Here is a 21476-nt window from a genome sequence, read left to right as displayed (position 1 = left end):
AATTGGCCAGTTGAATGGTTGGCCGGTTGGCAGGTTGCTTAGGCATATATAGGGGTCCCTCAGCCTGGCCTGCACCCTCTCCAATCTGGGATCCTCTCACAATCCAGAGCCACTGGCTCCTAAGCACTCACTGCTTGCTTGAAGCCCATAACTGCTCTCCTGCCTGCCTGATGGCCCTAACTACTCTCCCCTCCTGGCCTGCACCCCCTAACTGCCTATGTGCTCTCCCTTCCTCTCTCCACCTACAGACCCCAATGCAGGAGTGCTGAGAGCTCTCTGCTGGGACCCTGCCCCCATCCTGATGCCCCCATCTGGGCAGGACGGTGCCGCAGCCCTGCACATGCCTTTGCATGGGGGGAGGGGGCTGCCCCTTGCAGGAGCCTCATGTCCCGGCGGCATAAGTCCCCGCCCCCGCCCACCAGCTCCTGTGCATTCGCAGCCTGGTCGTGACTGTGACACCGTTAGGACCAATTAGCATATTACCTCTTTATTATGTAGACAGATCAGTTCCTGGAGCTGCCCCTCCGAGCAGGGCTCTGGTGGGCGCCAGAGCAGCCTGGGTCAGAGCAGTCTTGCTCACCTGGGTCCTCTTCTCCGAAGGGGTGGTGATGAAGGGGCCCAGGAGATGCTGTCTCTCCCCCCTGCCACCCCATTCAGGCCCGAGTGGGCTGCCCTCGGCAGGAGTCCCCACCTGCTGCCTCTGTCTACCCCCCTGAGGGCCAGTCTCAGACCCAGAGGTGGGGGTGGGGTGGGGGTGGGAGCAGTCTGCAGCCTGTCAGCTCAGCTCCCTCTGCCTTACAGATTGGTCAGCGTGCCCTCTAGTCATAAGAGGAGGGATGCTGTGGGCCCTCCGACCCCCACTAGGCCCCCCCCCCCCACGTGGAAGATTCTATCTGTGGTTTGGGCCTCCGGTGGAATCTCCACATGGCTCTTGCAAAGATAGATTCTAACCTACAAGCCTGCAGCCCAGGTGGGCTGGCCAGAGCCCTATCATCCCGGAGGCAGGAAAACCTGGCCACTCACTCCCGACGGCTTTATTGGGTGTGCGGCCTGCACCCAGAAGGCCCCTGTGCTTAGCTTAATGGCCCACTGTTGCTGTCTTGAAATCCTTAATGACTTTTGAATAAGGAGCCGGCATTTTCATTGGGCACAGGGTCCCATGGGTTACATAGCTGGTCCTACTTACTTCCTGTTGTCCTCCCTTTAGTAGCTTTTGAATTTTGAACTATGGAGACTTATCTTTTCTATTTCATAACTAAACCCCCCAGAGGATAAAAACAGAGGACACATTTATTATTTGTTGTACACATTCAGAAATGGTTCACGTGTCTTTTATGGTGCCTGAGCTGCTGCACACACTCCCACACTCCATACCTCCGGCCCACAGCCCCTCCGACCCCCAGGAGAGCCGAGTGGGGTGCAGAATGCCAGCCCGGGAAAGACACGGACACAGCTGGGCTCCAGGCCACTGGCCCCCGTGCCGGGTCCATGCTACTGCCCGGGACAAGCCAGTTTTTACTCCACAGCTGGGGAGGGGAGCAGGGGCTCCTGACTCTCTCTCTGACTGCCCCCACTCCCTACCTCTTCAGGGTCAGGGGACACTGAAAAGTCATGGACTAAGGTCGCCAGCTCTGCTTGCAGCGCAGGAAGGATACTTCTGTGTAGACAGGAGACTTCTGTGGCCAGGAGGCCATCTTGGCCACCTCCTTGGAGAGAGCCCTGTCTACTCTCTGCAGCCAGAAGAAAGATGATGGCCTTAGACTCCGTAGAGACAGAGAATCCATGAACTCTTGAGGCCCCTCATTCTAACATTTGTCACTGATGGGGGCTTCTTGATTGAATCACCGAGGTTGCAGCTTCGCCCACTTCTTACTAAGCTTAGGAAACTAGGCTTCTCCTGCCCCCGGAATCCCTGACCTACCCAGAGCCCGCTCTTCAAGCGTCCTTGGAGCATCTCCTTTCCGCTCAGCCCGAACGAGAGGGCACTGCTGCCCCCTGGTGGCCAGTCAGCAGAGACTCAAGGAGCCACCCAGGAGGCGGGGCTCCCTTCCCGGGCCCAGGGACAGCAGCTGTGAGGGCTCAGGTAAATGAATGTCCTTCCTCTGTTCCTAGAACACAGCAAGCTCATCCTCACCTGGGGCCTTGGCCCTTGCTGCTCTCTCTCCGGAATGTTCTCCTTCCAGATCTCAGGTGGCAGCCCCTTTCTCATTCTCAGCCCTCAGGCCAAATTTTACCTCCTCAGGCAGGGAAGTCCTCCTGGACCCACTGCTCTGTGTAAATTCTCTGTCTATTGCCCCCCGCCCTTTGGGGTCCTAGTAAGTTTCCTGTGTTACTGGTTCTCCGTGCATCATAGGTAGTAGAGAGTCAAAACGACTTGTTGAAGGAATAAATAAATGCATGTCAACAAGAGTAACTGCGGTTTAGGCGGCGCTCTGGTCCTCAAAACCACACCCTGATGTGGGTGGGGCACATACTACCCCATTTGACAGATGAATAGGCTGAGGCTCAGAGAGACTTATGGGAGTTGCCTGAGCACCCAACAAGGAGGAATGAGCCTGTCCCTGGTGGCTTTTCCTGGGCTCCTCAGTCCTATACTCTCAAGGGGACAGAGGGCGTCCCGGGCCTGGACAGCTGTGCGGCGGGATGAGGCGGGCCCCTATGTGAGGTCCAGACCGTCACTTCCTGGCCCTGGCTCCTGTGGGAGGCTGCGTTGCACCCTGTCCAGAGCTGAGCGGTGGCCCTGTGGGTGGCGGTGGCACCGGAGTCCACAGGGTTCCCGGACAGTGGCCTGTCTGTCTGCAGAGATGAGCGTCTGGAGCAGGAGCATGTGTGTGTGTGTGGGGGGGGGGGGGGCAGCAGGCAGGAAAGCTGAGCCAGCGAGGAAATGGTGCCGCCTCCAGGCCAGGGTTTCACGGTGACATTGAGCTGCCTCAGGACGCCCAGGACCCAGCCCTGCGCTCATTTCTCTCAGCTCAGCCCGAGGGAGGGGCCGCCCTCTGACTCTGGGCCCAGCACAGACACAAGGCCCAGGGCTCTGCCACAGCGCCCGGGCCAAGCCGGGGCGGGCGGTGCAGCCGTTGGAGGCCAGGATGACCCGGCCCAGGGCACGCCGAGCCTCTGGTGTCCAGAGAGGGAGGCTGGAGGTCAGCAGCATCTTCTCCTGGTCTGGTCCTCGGGCGAGAGCTTGATGGAGTCTGTGAGGTAATTCTCTGTGTTCCGATACTGGGGAGGGAGGAGAGGAGTCAGGTCCACCTCTGAGCGGCCGCGAGCACCACTTGCCCCGTCTCCTGGCCTCCGATGCTGCTGGCTCTCTGTTCCCTCCCTCGGTGCTGCTGGGACACTGGGGCCCCTGGTCTCCCCCACCCCCTTCCTTCCTCACCTCCTCCAGAGCCCAGAGCGGTTGGGTGGCTGGTCAGGGACCAGGTGTCCTGACCTCTAAGCAGGCCCCCTAACTTCCCATTCTCTGCAGGGGCAGCCGAGGTGATGTCTGGCCTCAGCAGAGATGATGGCAGCCTGCCCTTAGCCTCCTTTGTGCCGAGACCTCGCCCCATAAACATCCCTGCACCCCAACCTTCTCTCACCACGGCCGCCTCCCACTCTCTGTCAATCCCACCCTTCCGTGTCCAGGGAGGCTCCAGACACCCTCATGGCCTATCTGCCCACCTCCCATCTCCTGTCCCCACACGGCCCAGAGGAAACCCTGCTCGCCCTTTCTAACCCCCCCTTCACTCCCCCCCTCCCCCCGCTGGCCACTGCTCACATGGGACTCGCCCACCTGGCTCAGGAGCGAGGGTGTGTGTGTGTGTGGGGGGGTCTTCCTAGGACATGGTTCCACCTGCAGAGAGGTTCCTTTTTAAAGGGACTCTATGCCCATCCCCATTGTGCCTCTGCTCTCAGTCACCGCGGCCCTCCACAGCTGATAGGCGTGTGCACGAGGGCGGGATGGGTCACCTCGCCCCGTGTGCAGCTGTGGCCCTGAGAAGGGCGGGCAGAGCCTCCGGAGTGGGAGGTGACACTGCGCCTGATGGTGTGTCCCCAGTGCCCCTCTCTGAGAGGACAACTTCGAGGACCCTGATTTTCCCTCCTCCATGGCTCCCGGGCTCTGGTTGGGTGCCCAGCTGGTGAACATCAACCAAACCCTGATGTCCTGGACCCTGGACCCCAGGAGGTGGTGTCAGGCTCACCTGCTGCACCCTGATGATGGTGACCCCCAAGACACACAAGGAGGTCCCCTGATGCCCTGTCACTTGCTGTCACCCCCAGACTGAGTAATTTACTCCTGCAGGTTTGATATTCCACTTGGACAAATAGTTGGCAGCAGAGGGCTTCTCTCCCACCAAGGAGGATTGGACTAATCACATCTCAAAACTCTTACTAATTAGAATCTCCAGGGGTAGGGTACAGGACGGCATTTTCCCCCCTCTTTTTAGAAACTCCACAGATGACTTTGATATCAGCCAGATGGAGGGGCCTCAGACTAGACACTCTAAAGCAGCTTTGTGCCTCTGGCATCCTGTGGTCCCAGAGTTGGAGGTCTATGGAGCCCATTCAGCAACTCATTAAGTCGGTGAGCAATCCTGCCCGCCTACATCCCTGCCCGTGTCCAATATGTTCTTTTCTGGAAGCTCCCAAGTTCCCCCATCCTAGGGGGCCGCCCGGCCAAGTGCAGCCTCCACAGCCACTCACCCTGGACAGGGCTCGGCTGGCCAGCATCTCGAAGGCTTGCACCACGTTGATGTCATTCTTGGCGCTGACTTCAAAGTAGGGAATATTCTTCTCTTTACACCAGTCCTGGGCTACCTCCTGTGGCACCTGAATGGCCAGGAGAAAGGATCACTGTTTCTGTAGCATCATCCCCACCATCCCTCTCTCCATTGCCACTTACTGAGACCCTTCCAAGGGCCTGTAACTTTACACAGGCTATTTCTTAACATAAATGCGAGATGGCTATTGCTAGCTTCATTTTCCAGATGAGGAAACTGAGGACTAGAGAATAAAATAATCTTCCCCGAGCATTGGGGCTGAGCAGGATTTGAACACAGGCCTGGCCGAAATAGAGGCCCTGTGGGCTGGGCTGCCTTCTGAAAGCCTACACGAGGGGCGTCTTCCTGCCATCAGTTCCTTCTCCAGTCCCTTCCAAAGGAGATGGACATGAGGGACACTGGCAGGGATGGAGGACTCTCTTCCCATGAGCTGGCTGACCCAAGGGGCCTGTTGCTGGGCAGAGACTCAGGTCCCTGCTAACCCTGTTTTCCAGGGTACAGTCCTAGGAACAGTTGATGAACTCCTACTATGGACCAGGCACTGTGTTAGATATCTTGACATAATTGTTAAATTCTCAATAACCCTGTAAGACAGGTCTTATTAGCTCTACTTTAGAGACAAGAACACTGATCCCGAGCCAGTCTGGCTCAATGGATAGAATGTTGGCCTGCAGACTGAAGGGTCCTCGGTTTGATTCCGGTCAAGGGCACATGCCCTGGTTTCAGGCTCCATCCCCAGTAGGGGGTGTGCAGGAGGCAGCCAATCAATGATTCTCTCTCATCAATGATGTTTCTATCTCTCTCTCCCTCTCCCTTCCTTTCTGAAATCAATAACATATTTAAAAAAATAGAGATAAGAACATTGAGGCTCAGAGAGGTTCAGCAACTTGCCTCAGATCACACAGCTGAGGAAGGCCGGGTTCAGGAGCCCTAGCGCAATGCTCCCCTGACATCTGAGCCTCTCCTCTCCCCCTCCCCACCAATGCAGAATGGTGCTGCTTTTCTATTGCTCCTGTTGGACTGCAGGTGTTTTGAGTTCAGGGTCAGGGCCTTTTCAGCCCTCAGCCTGGTGCGTGAGCCACACAGGGCAGTGAATGAGCACAACACTGCCCGCGTGCCAATGGCCGGTCCCACTTAGACTTCTAAGTCTGGGTTGGAAAAGGTCTGGCAGCCTTGCAGGTGACTTCCAAGGACATTGGTGCCACTGCGTTTCATGTCTCATGCTTTCGGGAAGGAGGAAGTGGCCATCTACTGAACATTTGCTGCACCTGGGACTTTATAACCATTATTTCATCTTATTTAAGGCAGAGCACAGAGCAGCGGGAGGGGGGGGGGGGGGGAGACTGCCCCAGCAGGTTGCCTCCCTGGCTCCTGCAGGTCCTGGGAATTTATCTTCCTGAGATGAAAGGTCCCTCTGCTGTTCCTTTCTCTGCTGTTCCTTTCTCTCCGGTCTTTGCTTTTCTGGTCTCAGGAGTGGCCTCAGGGCCCAGGGCTCATGGCTCTCTTTCACATGCCTCGCCTGTCCCCCCAGCATTGCCCTGGCATTGTGAGGGTTGCTACCTCGCACTGCGGGGTGAAGACTGGGGTCAGCCAAGCAGCCTGCCCTTCGGGGAGCCCAGATGATGCCTCTACCTCCCAGGGGCAGGCTCTGCCCCCAGTTGCTGCTGAACTTGAGCAGAGCAGGGAGAAACCTAAGGCCCTGGTCTTGGGCCCTGATCAACACGATCTTCCTGCCTTTGGGAATAGGGGCCCCAGTAGTGGCCCTGAGCACGCGTGCCCCATTCGGTGGAGCATAGATGCCCACGAACGGGTGAGCCACCAAGAGGCCTCACATCTCAGGGAAAATCCGGAACTGTATTTGGGGGACGAAGCAGGGATGGCCGGGCTGCTGGTTACTATTGTCCTCATGAGTGACATGCAAATCAATACTCATTTGAAATTAACAAGTTATACCTGGATGGCATTTTAGTAACACAAAGGGCTTTGTATCTTTTTAAAAAAATGTACTATTGATTTTCTTTTTTTAGAGAGAGAGGACGGGAGAGGGATAGGGAAATAGAAACACCGATGAGAGAGAAACATCATCCATCGGCTGCCTCCTGCATATCCCCTACTGGGGATCAAACCAGAAACCCAGACATGTGACCTGACCCTGGGAATCGAATCAGTGACCTCCTGGTTCATGGGTTGCTGTTCAACCACTAATCCACACTGGCTGGGCCTGGCCTTGTGTCTTTTAAAGCCCTTGAGGGCGCCCTAACCGGTTTGGCTCAGTGGATAGAGCACCAGCCTGCGAACTGAAAGGTCCCAGGTTCCATTCAGGTCAAGGGCATGTACCTTGGTTGCGTGCACAACCCCAGTAGGGTGTGCAGGAAGCAGTTGATTGATGTTTCTTCCTTATCGATGTTTCTAACTCTCTGTCCCTCTCCCTTCCTCTCTATAAAAACTCAATAAAATATATTAAATAAATAAATAATAAATAAAGTCCTTGAGGGCAAGGACTGCCCTTTCCCTTCTGATGGCTCCTTCCTTGTTTATCTCCTACCCCTGCCCCGCCCACCAGCCCTCCAGCCCCACCAGGTGATGAGTATTTTCCTGGGCCCGTCATTGGCACTCAGGAGCTGCAGAAGAAATTGAAGGGAGGTGCAATGAAGTCACATGCCCCTGCCTCCTGGAGTCTTTCTCTTTAGTGGCACAAGAGGCAGAAGCCAGGATTGGTGCCCAAGGTCACCCAGGGTCAGTGCTGGGAAGACAAGTTTGCAGCTCTAGCTGGCTAATTTCAGCTGCCCCTACTCTCTTGCTGGACAGTGATGGGACTATGGCAGGTATTTTATTTCATTCTCTCCACTCTTTCTCTGTTCTGTTTACATGCAGTGATGAAATACACAGCTCCAAAATAGCAGTGGGGATTATGTTGCAAATGAACCTTCTCTTTCTATTCCTAGCACCTCTCCATTGAACCTTGGAAAGCTGGCCTGGGAAGAAAGCAACCAGACACTACTTTTTACTTTCCTCTTCCACGTCCACCTGCAGTTTCATGATTTTTAAAACCGTCCTGTCTTTTATTTATAAAATAATAGCTATTTATAACTTAGACTCTGACTGTGGAAATAGACTCAGGGTGTGATACTTGGGGATAGGAAAAGTATGCAAGTTTTAGAAATGTTACTTCTATTAATTTTGCCTCTGGCTGACAATATACTACTAACATTTTACTGCTCCTCTTCACCCAAGGATCCGTTTTTATTGATGAGAGAGAGAGAGAGAGAGAGAGAGAGAGAGAAACATTGATCAGTTGCCTCCCATACATAACCCCAATTGGGGATTGAACCCCAAACTGAGCGTGTGCCCTGACCAGGAATGGAACCTACAGCCCTTCAGTGTATGGGATGACACTTCAACTAATGGAATCACACCGGCCAGGGCTCCTATTGCAATTTTGATGGTTCATCAGAGGCCAAAAGTTTGACAAAATTAGTCCAACTTATGTAATTTTATTTGTGCTACTTTCCCATCTTATATAAATTTTAAATAATCAATTACATGTGTTAAAATTAGTGTGTCAAATACATCTTAAACTGCTATCAAAAATAACCAATATTTTCAGAAAACATAATCCCAACATTATGCCTTAGTAGTGGAAAGTCAGAAAGTGCCTACATGGACTTAGAGCAAAGAATCCACAAGCTAGTGAAGAAATTCCTTGTAGCATAGATGCTAGCAGAACTATTCTTTTAAACAACCTAACATTTTTTTCCCCTCTAGGGCCTTCTGCAGAAAGAGTGGGGATTTGAAAAAAACTCTAGGCCAATAATTTCTTTTAAATCATTCTGCCAATATATATTTTTTATTGTGGTAAAATACATATAAAATTTCCAGTTTCAACGATATGTAAGTACGCAGTTCAAGGACATTGAGTTCAGCGCAACTGTCACCCCCATCCATCTCCAGAACTTTCCCTTCATCTCAAATCTTAGCAATAGAGGCTTAACTATCTATTTTCTTTTTCCTGAGTAGGAGCGGCTCCCGTGTTTACCCAGCCTGTGCCTTGGAGATAATAAGGAGGATAAGCCTCGATCCCGTTTATTAAGCTTGCCTCATGTTTTATAGGCATCATTTCCTTTAATCCTCAAACAACCTCAAGAACTCCGTGTCTGGCCCCCATTTCACAGATGAAAAAGCTGGAACGGGCTAACCACATGTCCCAGAGATGGGATGGGGCTTGCCCGGGGCTTTACTGCTTCTTTCAAGCCTTCATCTTCCTCTCTCGGTAGCTCAAAGCTCATGCCCCCACCCAAGCTTGGACTGGACCCCCTCCACCCTTTCGAGGCATTGCCTGCACTTCCCACCCTGCCAGGACCCCGTCACTCACTGAGCTCTGCAGTCTGGCGAGGTTTCCTCTCCACCTCACCCTGTAGCCTCCACCCCTCATAATAGCTTCCAGTTCCTTCCCTCTCAACAGACTTCACCTTCTTTCCTCTTCTTTCCAGGGCCCGGCCCCAGACCTCTGTAAATAACACTAAATACAGTCTTCCACTCTGTGGCCGCAACCTGTGTCCCTTCACCCCCCTCCCCTGCTCATTCCTTCTGCCCTCCTCCTCCACCTCTGCTGGCCCAGCCCCCTGGCCCTTCCACCCACTTCTTGCTGTTCTTCTTTCCTTCATGGTTTACAGTGCCCTCACAGGCCCATGCTTCAGCTACTCTTGTCTGGAAAAACCTTAGTCCCAGGTCCCTCGTTCCTGGCTCTTCCCCCACACAGGGCCCTTGAAGAAAAAACACAACGCAGACTCCATCTCAATCTCCTGGTGTCCTTCCGCTAAGCCCTGAGTGTTGACCATCTGTTCTCGTCTTTGTCCCCAATTAGCTTCTTCACCTGTTTCTCTCCAGGTGACTGGTGAAGATTCACCATTGTTTCTCAGACTCCTACTTGGTTTTCTCTCAAGAAGATGGTGCCTCTTATTTCACTGAGGAAAAAAATCAGACTCTCAGTCTTGAACTCCCTCAACCCCCCACCCTACAATCTATAGGTATATGAAGCAGGATGTTAATTAAAGTGGAAGTTTTGGGGGAGGTGCTACAATTGGATAGATGTCTGATATAAGATGGGCTGGGAGACAGACTGCCCCCTGACCTTGTATATTTCCAAAGTACATGATCAAGAATCCATGATTCTAAACCCCACACCATGGACACGAAAAGATTGAAAAGGAGGAGTAGAAAAGGTTTCTTTGGAGAAAGTTGTGCTGTGGGTGCACCCCCCAAAAGACAGAGAAAAGGCAAAGCCTCACCTACTCCCCAAAAAAGGGCTTCAGGGAGGCCACTTGGAAAGCTTAACGTTCAACCCCCGGAGTTTGGTAGCTACCGTGGATTTGTGTCTGACATGCATCTGAGGGACCCAAAGCAAAAGGCAACAGGGCAGAGCACCTTTTACAAATTAAGTCTACCTCTAGTCTCTTCTCATTCGTAGGCAACTCACTGAGCTCTACTCGATGCCACTGCAGTAAACACCTACACAGAGCGACATCACTGCAGCCATGAAACAGATCCAGAATATGCTTAAGCTAATTTATTTTTTAAAATATTTTTATTGATTTCAGAGAGAATCATCAACGATGAGAAAGAATCATTGATCGGCTGCCTCCTGCACACCCCCTACTGGGGAAAGAGCCCACAATTCGAGCATGTGCCCTGACTGGAAATCAAACCGTTGACCTCCAGGTTCATAGGTCGATGCTCAACCACTGAGCCACGCTGGCCAGGCTATGCTTAAGCTAATTAAAAAAAAACGATTACTACTTTCTCCGAAAAATTTGTAGATTCAAGTATTTATAACTGCAGACAACCCCTACATGACCCTGGGTAGAAATACTGTTCTACAGGTTAATTCAAATTCTATCTGCCTACTTCTGATGCCTTAATTCTTCCACTCCCTGTCTCTAGACAGAACTGTCTTTCTCAGCTCATCGCATGCTATTTCTTGCCTTTGCTCATGCTGTTTTATCAACATGGAAACCATCTACCATAGGAAGCTCCTTATAGATTTTGGTCTTAGTAAAAGCACTTTCACTGTGGTCTCCACATTTCCAAGGTCTATCACTATCATTGTATTTACCATATTGTATCATAATTACCTTTTATTTTTTTAAAAATATATTTTATTGATTTTTTTACAGAGAGGATAGAGAGTTAGAAACATCGATGAGAGAGAAACATCTATCAGCTGCCTCCTGCACACCCCCTTCTGGGGATGTGCCAGCAACCAAGTACATGCCCTTGACCAGAATTGAACCTGTGACCTTTCATTCTGCAGGTCAACGCTCTATCCACTGAGCCAAACCGGCCAGGCCATAGTTACTTTTAAAGTATCTCCATCCACCACTAAACTGCGAAATTTTAAAGCAAGGACTGTGTATGAGTCAGCTCTGTATGTGTGGGATCTATCACAGTGTCTGGCCTATAGTCGGTGCTCACACAATGTTGGGTGAATGAATGAGTCAATAAATGAATGGTACCTGTCGGTCTGCCAGATCAATCTTGTTCCCCAGTGCCACCATGGGATAGGACTGCTCCGTTGGAATGATTTTGGCCAAAACATCACCCCGCCAGGTATTCAGAGCTTCAAAGGACTCCAGGTCAGTGACATCAAAAGCCAGGATGCAGCCATCGGAGCCTTTGTAGAATGTGGACACCATGGAGCGGAATCGCTCCTGTCCACCTGTGTCCCATATCTGGAGGAAAAAGCAGATGATGAGTGGGGTGTGATGAGTGGCTGAAGGTTTGGCCCCACTGGACACATCATGAAAAATTTCTGTTTCTGGGTAGGGAGCAGGCAGCCCTGGCACAGGTGCATGTGGTATCTTGACCCTGTCACCCTTCTACACTGCAGTATCTTGGCACTCACATTTAGCATCCATGAGTACTTTCATATCTGAGCTCTTGTTTTTCCCAGGCAATCAGAATAGATAATGTTATTCTCATCTGATAGGTTTGGACCTTGGGAATGATTTGCCAAGGCCACTCGCCAAATTTTCTAGGGACCTAAGACTAGAAGTAAGCCTCCCCAACTCCCGTACTCGAACTCATCCTTCTAGATCAGAGATCAGCAACAAGTTTTTTCTGTAAAGGGTCACAAAGTAAAAATCTTAGGCTTTGCAGACCATACTGTCTGTTGCAACTACTCAACTCTGCTGCTCTAGTGTGAAAGCAGCCATGGACCATTAGTAATCAAGTGGGCATGACTGTATGCCAATAAAATTTTATTTGCAAAACCAGCTGGTGGACCAGATTTGGTCCATTAGCTGAAGTTTGCTGATGTCAGCTCTAAACCATCCTAGCTCCTAGTACCCATTACTGTGAGTGGCTGCCCAGAGAATGTGGGGTGATTTTCAGGTATGACTGTTGAAGAGGGGAAAAGAGGGCAGCTCACCTGTAGCTTCAAAGTTGTGTCATTCAGGATGATAATCTTGGAGAGGATACTGGCCCCTAGCGTGGTCTGATAATCCTCAAAAAAGGTCTTGTGCACATATTGGTGGAGGAGGGAGGTCTTTCCTACACTGAGGAAAAACCCCAGACACATGTGAACACAGACATCCACACCATTCTCAAATTCTTACCAAGCCCCTCTCGCCACCGTCTCTTCCCGAGATTCTGAATTTCTAACATTTGTGGTCCAAGAATCAAACACTTTGAGTAGCAAGGCACTAGGGAACGGTTTCTAGAAATAGGAACCAGTCAAAGTGAGCCGAGAGGTTGAAGAGAGCTGGGTGCCAAGGTCAGGTCTTTAAAGCAAAGGCCATGTCTTTCCTGTAGGTGGCAGGAGGCGGGAAGGCAGAAAGATGCTAAGTGTCCTGTTACAGAGTTTGGATCAGAAACCAGGTAGCCTGATTCTTAGCCTCTTTCTCCTACTGAGCTCCCTTCCTTGAGTGGGATGCCCTCCCTAGTGCCACCTTGAATCAGAAGGGTACCCATGGGAGGTGGAAACACAGTCAGGAGATCTCTCTACCCTTGGCTAGGGGCCTGCATCCCAACCTCAGTCCCCAAGTGGAGCTTGGCTTCACTCACCCCAGGGCTCCGACGATGATGAGCTTCAAATCCACCTTCTTCCGGGGATTCATGGAGGAGCTTCAGAGCCTGTAGGAAGACAGAAGTCACCCACATGCTGGCCAGAGTCCCCTGTGGCTGTTGTCACTGAGGCTGGCCTCTACTTCCTTCTTTTAGGTGTGCAGGTCTACTGGCCTTGGCCTAGGACTTGGGTGAGGTTGAAAGGTGGATGACTCAGCAACCAGTACACACATTCCCCCTCACTTTCTCTGGGGGCTTCCCCAAGGTTGGGAGGGTGGAGACCCCACAGGACAGTTGCATCTCTCACCTTTTAGCTCTACCAACTCTGATCTCGGAGGCAGCCTGGAGTGCCAGGAAGGCGGGAGGCATTGAACAGAGGCCTCACAGACGGTCAAGCCTGGAGCCAGGGATGGAGGGCAGTATGGGAAGAGGAGATGGGGGCAGGACAAGGGGTCCATTGTCAGGACTACCCAAGAGGCTTTGGATGAAAGAGTGCCCCTCCCCCAGCCCGAGGTGTTGCCGCAATTGCAGAATCAAAGGCTCTTCTTTGAGGCAGCTGGTGGGATTGTAATTGGTACATGTTTCTGGAAAGCCACTTGGCAGCTAGTGAGAGTCTTAAACATGTCCCTGCCCTCCACTTACTAGGAATTTGTCTAAGGAAATAAATCCGAATGCAGACGAAGACGTTTGTTCAAGAATGTCCTTCAGAGGATTATTCATAAATATCCAACAGTAAAGAAGTGGTTAAATAAATTATGGCACACAATGAGATAGGGACAGAGATAGAATATTGAAAACCAGCTATAATTGTAAGAAATATTAATCATGCTCAGTTAACCGTAATTGTTTTGTTCTCTTTAAAGAAGGCATGTTCTAACCTGGCTGGGTGTTGCACGGGGACCTGGGAGCTCGCCTGGAAATGTGACCCATCCTCTCCATCCGGGAACTGCCTATTGTCATGCGAAGATTAATAATCTTGTTGCAGAAATCAGAGCTGCCAGCCCTTTGAAGACCCCCAGCCTTTTCATTCCCCCAGGCCTTTGCATACCCCCAGCCTGCATTATCTGTAAACTTCCCATTTGGCATACCCTTTTGCCTACTTTCCCATGTAATCTTTGTCCTTCTACCCAATATAAGCAGCTGGCTTATAGTGGGGGGGCAGAGCAGATTTGTGAGGATGACCTGCTGCTCTCCCGCACTGTCGGCAGTATTGGACTTAACGCTCATATATGATTCAACCCTGTCTCTGCTGAAATGGCTCACGTAGTGACAGGTAGCCTAGACCCATTGATTGTCTGGTTATTAAAATGACATTTTTGAGCATATTATAATAATGTGAGAAAGTGGTGCCCTTAGATCTAAATACAAAACAGAAGACACTAAACTGTACGTGCAATACCACTCCAAATATTAAAATGAGTTCCTACTTACATAGCAAAAGTTCTGGAACAAGATATATAAAAACTTAAGTATTTAATTCTGAGTGTGGGAAATTATATGATTTTAATTTTGTTCTGTATGCTTTTCAGTATGCTCCAATTTCTTTACAATAAATATGTCAAACATGTATTGTTCCTATAAGAGAAAAGGACTTGAGTGTGCACTTGTATGTGAGATATATAATATATATATATATATATATATATATATATATATATATATATATACACACACACACACACACACACACACTCACACACACTGAGTGGTCAGATTATTATGATTTCTGAATGCATAATAATCTGGCCACTCACCCAGAAAATTCTCTGCCCTGAGAAAGCACTCCTAGAGTCCTTTAAAACCTCTGATTTCCCATCACTGGGTGCTGATGCCATTTTGGGGCTCGGCCCATCTGGTTTTCCAAATGATCTAACAGATTCATAATTCTTTACCCTCTTCCAAGACCCTAACACCTCTGGTTGAAAAATGCTTTATCTACTGGAGCCGTAATTCATTAGACCACAAGAGCCTTGCCTGGGCATTCCTAGTTAGTGCAGTTAAAATAGCAAACTCTCAGAGGCCTAGGATTATTAGTGTCTCTCCATGCACCATGCCATTGCCCAAAGGTAAACTGAGGCTTTGCTCAGAGCTGTTTGTCTCAGGAGCCAGAGTTGATGGTACTGGACCTTCTACCCAGGAGAGCTGGGTTGGCGTGGTGGCCAATAGGTCTTCTCAGTGGTTCATGATTTCACTCAATAAGTGCATTCACACCTACTGTGTGCAGAGCCCTGCACTGGGCACTGGAGGAGCACAAAGATGAAGCAAACAGGACTCCCCAACCTCCCACCAGTGAGCCATCAGGGGAGAAAGGACAGAGCAGTTACACCAGAAAGTGTCAAGTGCCCCACCAGAGGCGCAAAGAGAGTGTTGTGGGAATTCAGTGAGGAGAGAAGCCGCAATTGAACTGGCCCCGAGGAAATGAAACGTGGTTGGAGGCTGATATTTCAGGGGAAGGGAATGATCCTCTGAAAGGGGATGACCTGGGAGCAGCCGAGTGGAGAAGGTGGATGGTCTGCTTCAGGGAAGGATGTGGGGAAAGGTATGGAGAGAAGAAAGCCTAGAGGGATTCAGACGGGTCATGAAAGACCAAGGATCCTGTCTGCATCCATCCATCCATCCATCCATCCATCCATCCATCCATCCATCCATCCATGTCCTATGCTCCAGACATGGGAGGGAGAGAATTCTAGGTGTTCACTGGGGCTGGTGTTTTGTAATGGGTGTCACTGCCCACAAAGAAACCAGCTAAGGGAGAAGTGGCTCAGAAGTTCCTGATAGGCCTCTGAGCATCAGTTGCCACTCTGGAAGGGAAGTGGGAGTGATTGTGAGCTCTTCCCTAAAGGCTTTGGTGCAACGTGCTAACAGCCTCAAAGCCAATACTTAGAAAGGGAGTAAGAATGAAAGGAAGGCAGAGGGAAGTGGAAAAGAAATCTGTGGGATTCTCTGCATTCTCTGTGTGGCTTAAGGAATCCTCCCAAGAGCCCTATGAGATGCTTACAGCTGAGGCCACACACCCTGCCACTTGGTGCCCCTGTCAGAGGCCGGAGGGCAGGTTGGTGTGGGCTTAACCCTGGGCAGCCCAGCTGGAGTGCATACGAAGAGAAAACTATGTGGTATCGCCCTTACCCAGTGGTCGGCGAACGCATTAGTCAGCAGAGCCAAACATCAACAGTACAACGATTGAAATTTCTTTTGAGAGCCAATTTTTTTTTAAACGTAAACTGTATAGGTAGGTACATTGTTATTAACTTAATTAGGGTACTCCTAAGCTGGCCTTTGCTAAAAAACGTTCTCAATCTGATTGAGGCATGTGGCTCTCGAGCTGCAGTTTGCCAACCACAGCTCTAACCAGTTTGGCTCAATGGACAGAGCGTCGGCCTTCGGACTGAAGGGTCCCAGGTTTGATTCTAGTCAAGGGCATGTACCTTGGTTGCGGGCACATCTCCAGTAAGGAGTGTGCAGGAGGCAGCTGATAGATGTTTCTGACTCTCTATCCCTCTCCCTCTCTGTAAAAAAAAAAAAAAAATCAATAAAATATATTTAAAAAACAACAACTATGTGGTATGTACAACAGAGGTTCAAAATCCAGTATGTGTGAAGCAGTCTACAGATAATCAAAGACAACATATAACATAAAAGTGGGCAAACAATATAAACTAACCCAGTAGAAATCTTATGAATGATTAGAAGTAAGCTTTGAAAAGATAACTCAGCCTTACTAATTTTTAAGGATATGCAAATTTTAAAATATCACATTATCCCCCCCCACCAGAGTGGCGAAAAGTAAAAAGATTAATGATACTATTTAGTGTTGGCAAATGTGTGGTGGTAACACTCTTTGTATATTGCTGATAGAGTATGAATTGTCACAGTCTTTCTTGCAGGGCAATTTGACAAGATCAGAACTTAATATGTGCACATTTAGGTTCTAATTCTAGGAATCTATCCTACAGAAATACACATACTGTATACTCAAACACACATTTGTACAAAGATAATTGCCGAAAAGCATTGTTGTAATTTAAATGTCCATCAATAAGACACTCTCTATATAAATTATAATCTATTCATACTCTGTGTGAGAGTGAAGTAATGAAAGATGTGATGACAATTTAAGTAAAAATAGAACATTTTGGCTTGGCCAGTGTGACTTAGTGGTTGAGCTTGTGAACGAGGAGGTCACAGTTCGATTCTGTGGTCAGGGCACAGATCTGGGTTGCAGGCTCGATCCCCAATTGAGTGTGTGTAGGAGGCAGCCAACCTATGGCTCTCTCTCATCATTGATGTTTCTATCTTTCTCTCCCTTCTCTGAAAAAAAAAATATATATATATATATCAATATATATATATATATATAAAATATATTTTATTGATTTTTTACAGAGAGAAAGAGAGAAGGACAGAGAGTCAGAAACATCGATGAGAGAGAGACATCGATCAGCTGCCCCCTGCACACCCCCCGCTGGGGACGTGCCCGCAGCCAAGGCACATGCCCTTGACCGGAATCGAACCTGGGACCCCTCAGTCCACAGGCTGATGCTCTATCCACCGAGCCAAACCAACCCCGGTTATATATATATATATATTTTTTTTATAAAAGAACATTTTGTATAGTATGATCCCAATTGTATAAAAACAAAAAACTACCTTATATATATGACTATATGTTTAATATTATATTTATGCTTGTCTTGTTTATACATAGAAAGCTATGGATTATCACATTAAATGACTACTAGGAGGTGGGGAAAGATAAATTAGAAGCTAGAGCTATTATTTTATTTTATGCTAGTGACCCAATGCATGGATTCGTGTACATTGAAAGGAAATTAATTAGAAGGTGGCTGGCAGGACAGACTGGGCAAGATGGGCCAGACACACCTTAGAGCCAACCTCCTGGGGTCCCTTCCTGGCCGGAGGCACCTGGGGCAGTGACTGGGCTTGAAGGATATTTGTGACTGAGTGAGCAGGGTCCCTCCGACAGATGGTGTCTCTAGGCCTGGCCTGCAGGGATTGGGCCAAAACCGGCTCTCCAACATCCCCCGAGGGGTCCTGGAGTGCGAGAGGACACTCTGCAAAGTTGTTGTCATATAGGATATAGCACACAAATGCAAGTGTGCAGTAAACCAGATTCAGGCCGACAGTGCCCCTGCAACAATATAACCCATGGCCGAAGGTGGAATTGCATGTCTCTCCTCTCTGGTGTCAGGGTGCATTACCCAAGAACCACTGCTGCCAAGCCACTGCAGTTCAGCAGGTCCTGCATTGAGCATCTGCCCCCTGGTGGTTAGTGTGCATCGTACCTACTGGATGGTCAGCCGGTTGCTTAGCCATATATATATATTCTTATATTAAAATTTGTTACACAATCCTAAATTGTTGTAATAAAAAAATGTAAAATAAAATTTCTTTAAATAGAGCACAGGGGTTGATGGCAGTCTAAAGTCATACTAGTATAAGTGTGACTTCCTGGCAGTACAAGTCATTCTGTGCCTGGGCAGGAGAGAGAGGCTGCCTAGGCCCATAAAGTGATCATGAGTTCTGCAATCAAGAGTGCTCACCCCACTGCTATATATACCTTGGGTTACTTAATCTTGGTGAGTCTGTTCCCTCGTGGGTAACACAGACATCACTCATGCCTGTGATTATTCTGCAGAGTGGCACGTGTCGTGTTCTCATAGCAGATCTGGTTCCCCAAATTGGGGAAGACTCAGATAAATGCTTAGCAACCGGGGGGGGGGGGGGGGTGAGGAGGAGGCAGATTTGCTGTGCCTGCCACTTTCTATGGTGTAAATATTCCCACCATGTTTCAAACTCCCGGTGGAGCCTGCTCCGGCACCCCATCAGAAGGGCATCTAGTCCGATCTCCCACCCAGTGTTTGGGCCATCTCTCCGCACTCATGGAAAAATGGGCAAGACCTGCCTCTACAAAGCGTCTTCCCTCCATAAGGGTGCATTTTTCTGGGGGCTCACAAGATGCTTCCTCCCATGCCAGCCCTTCGGAGGTGTAAAGTCCTCTCTTTGACTTTTACTTGAGTATTTTCTCCTCCAGATCCTTGGAATTCACCTCAGCCTTGACTCTGAGCTCCCCTTACCCCACCTCCACCCATATCCCCTGCCCCTGATGTGCCTTTAAAGTATGCTGCCACTGCGGACCCCACCTCCATCCCCTCAGCGATTTGCTGAGACTGCGGTTCAAATAGCCTGGTCCTTGGGCCCAGGATAACTGGCAGCAGCAAGAGGGTGACAAGGACCATGTCAGTGGCAAGGAAGGGCAGCTTGAGGGTACACACTGGCTGGGCTCACCGAGGAGGCAGGCACAGATTCCAGACGGTGACTTCCCATGCCCTCTGTGCTCTCCCGTGTCTGGAGTTTGGCAAAAAGGTGTCCTTGTAAGCCTCCTCCTCCTCCCCATTCAGATCACTCAGTTGTTTCAAACCAGGGCATCCTCCTACAGGCCAGACTGAGTCAGCACCCCCGTTGTTAAAGGACACTGAGGAGCAGGGTTGGAATGCAGGGCGCCGCCCTCAGTCAGCCCAGGTCTACACACAGCAGAATCCCAGGCCACTGCTCTCCGCTGCAAGTGACTCACTCCTTTCCCGCCTCTGGCCTGGCAGCACTTCTCAGCCCGGAGCCCTGCCCCTGCCCATCTGCCAAAAGTGAGTGCAGCTCAGACCCTGGGGAGTAAGGAAGACTGAGTTGATCACACACACACACACACACACACACACACACACACCACACACACACACACACACACCACACACACACACACACACCACACACACACACACACACACCACACACACACACACACCACACACACACACACACACACACCACACACACACACACACACACACACACACCACACACACACACACCACACACACACACACACACACACACACACACCACACACACCACTTAAATATAAACCCCTAGAACTCTTGGGCCTGCTGTGCTCTGACATTCCCACTGCCCTTCTCTTCTTATCCCACTGGCGCCAACCAGGACTCACTCTTCTGCCCTCTTTGTGTTGAGTGGGGTGCCGTTTCTGCTGACAGGGAGCGGGGGGTGGTGAGGGAGACCAGTGAGCAGGGAGAGATGAGCATTCTGAAACAGGCAAGTCTCCCCACTCCCCTGGGCTCTTTTACTAATCCCAGTGCCTGCCCTCCCCGCTCCTGTGCCTTGGAAAATGCCATTTGTATCTACTTTAAAAAGTAATGGGATTTACAATTTTGGAAGTGAATTTTGTCCTTGAAAAGAGGCTATCTAGGGAGCACAAGGCTTCTTGCCTCTCAAGAAGGCTCACGACTCTGCCTTATCCACCTAAATCCTACAGGTCTAGACCTGCTCCCTCCGGGAATGGTTTCAGGAGGCTCGGCACTCAGGCTATTTAAGTCCTTCGGGAATATGAGTGCCATCTCCCGAAGCAGACTGACCATACCCAGAGGGCAAGACAGTGCCTCACACCTCTCTGAATCCCTCCAAAGAGGCTGACCATGCTGGGAATATTGAGTCTTCAATAAATAATCATCCATCCATTTCTCCATTTCTCCATCCAATTCATTTAGCCATCCATCTCCATCTATCCATTCATCTGTCCATCCTTCTGTTCATTCGTCCATCTATCTCCATTCATCCACCCACTCATCATCCTTCTCTCTGTCCATCTGCCCAGAACACATGTACGATATGCCCTCTATGCATCAGCACTGTGTAAGGTTGGGGAAAGAGGCAGTTACTGTCTCCATGGGACCCGTGTGGTGGGGGATGGATAGGTAAGACCAAATAGATTATTTTTATTAATACATAATGCCTAGCAATTACAGGGCACTCTGCAATTTACAAAATGCCATCATAGCCTAGTGGATTCCTGAGGCAAGCTGAGACTAGAACCCAGGTCTGTCTGACTCTGTTCATTGGCTCGCCCAGCATTGCAGAGCTGTGCTAAGAGAAACACTTATGATTTAGAACAAGAAGAGCACTTTCCTACTCCAGGGTTTCTCCCTTCCTGATGAGACCCTTTGGATGAGATGGCTCCATCCCGGAAGATACCCTGCTGATGTGTCAAGGGGACTCCTGGTGCTAGCGGGACTCAGCCCTCTCTAAAGACTCCGGTTTCTCATGTGCTTCCTCTGATTGTGCAAGCAGCTGCATCGGCCCGTGCAGAGCCCCTAGCTGGGCCCCAGCTCCCTGGGCTGGGCCAAGAGTCTTTTCTGCCTGGCTCATTGCCATACCCTGGGAGTTTCCCCTGCATGAGGGTCGTTGAGCTGGATCTAAGCCCTCAGCTGCCAGATTCTAAGACGCATCCTTGTATCCCCTGTCTCCACTCCTTCCCACCAAAACACAAATACCTCCGGGAGTTGCTGGGACAGACAAAAGAAGCAAAAACAAACCTTCCAAGGCACTTACAGCTGTGGCCGCTTAGCATCCGGCCTCTGAGGACAGGCGGGAGTTCTCGGTGAATCTGAGGGGTCTCCTCTTAGATCAACAGTCTCAGCCGGGTCAGAGGGAAAAGGCTTTGGGAGCAAAAAGGAGTTTGTTGAGACCACGCCAGTTCCTTCTGAGTTTTCCTCCTCTCCCTGTCATGCACAGACTTGGGAAAGTTGCAAAAGAGGCTGGGCCCAGTGACCTCAGCTGTGTGGG

The 21476-nt window shown here is 50.0% G+C and overlaps 1 protein-coding gene and 1 long non-coding RNA gene across 3 annotated transcripts in view; one reads left to right on the top strand and one right to left on the bottom strand.

Annotated features, from left to right (window-relative positions):
* Window positions 1-7760, top strand: part of LOC311612748 — a 67066-nt gene extending 59306 nt beyond the window's left edge. The window contains exon 3 of the long non-coding RNA XR_014793345.1: window positions 7709-7760. This is a non-coding gene — a long non-coding RNA (uncharacterized lncRNA). The remainder of the gene's footprint in view (window positions 1-7708) is intronic.
* RAB7B (RAB7B, member RAS oncogene family) lies at window positions 1269-21432 on the bottom strand. 2 transcript variants are annotated; one of them, XM_084865938.1, is made up of 6 exons: window positions 21227-21432; window positions 12825-12893; window positions 12190-12316; window positions 11276-11491; window positions 4687-4812; window positions 1269-3222 (listed from the first exon to the last, which is right to left on the bottom strand). In XM_084865938.1, exons 2-6 carry the CDS (start codon window positions 12875-12877, stop codon window positions 3145-3147), a joined length of 600 nt encoding a protein of 199 aa, XP_084722064.1. In that variant the 5' UTR covers window positions 12878-12893; window positions 21227-21432; the 3' UTR covers window positions 1269-3144. The 2 variants fall into 2 exon arrangements, with proteins under 2 accessions (XP_084722064.1, XP_084722063.1); XM_084865937.1 differs by having other exon boundaries at window positions 21243-21432.
* Window positions 21433-21476: the final 44 nt, after the last annotated feature.

This window comes from Pipistrellus hanaki, assembly GCF_964339955.1.
Source record: "Pipistrellus hanaki genome assembly, chromosome: 18".
Classification (NCBI taxonomy): Eukaryota; Metazoa; Chordata; class Mammalia; order Chiroptera; family Vespertilionidae; genus Pipistrellus; species Pipistrellus hanaki.
This window is presented reverse-complemented; position numbering and strand designations above follow the sequence as displayed.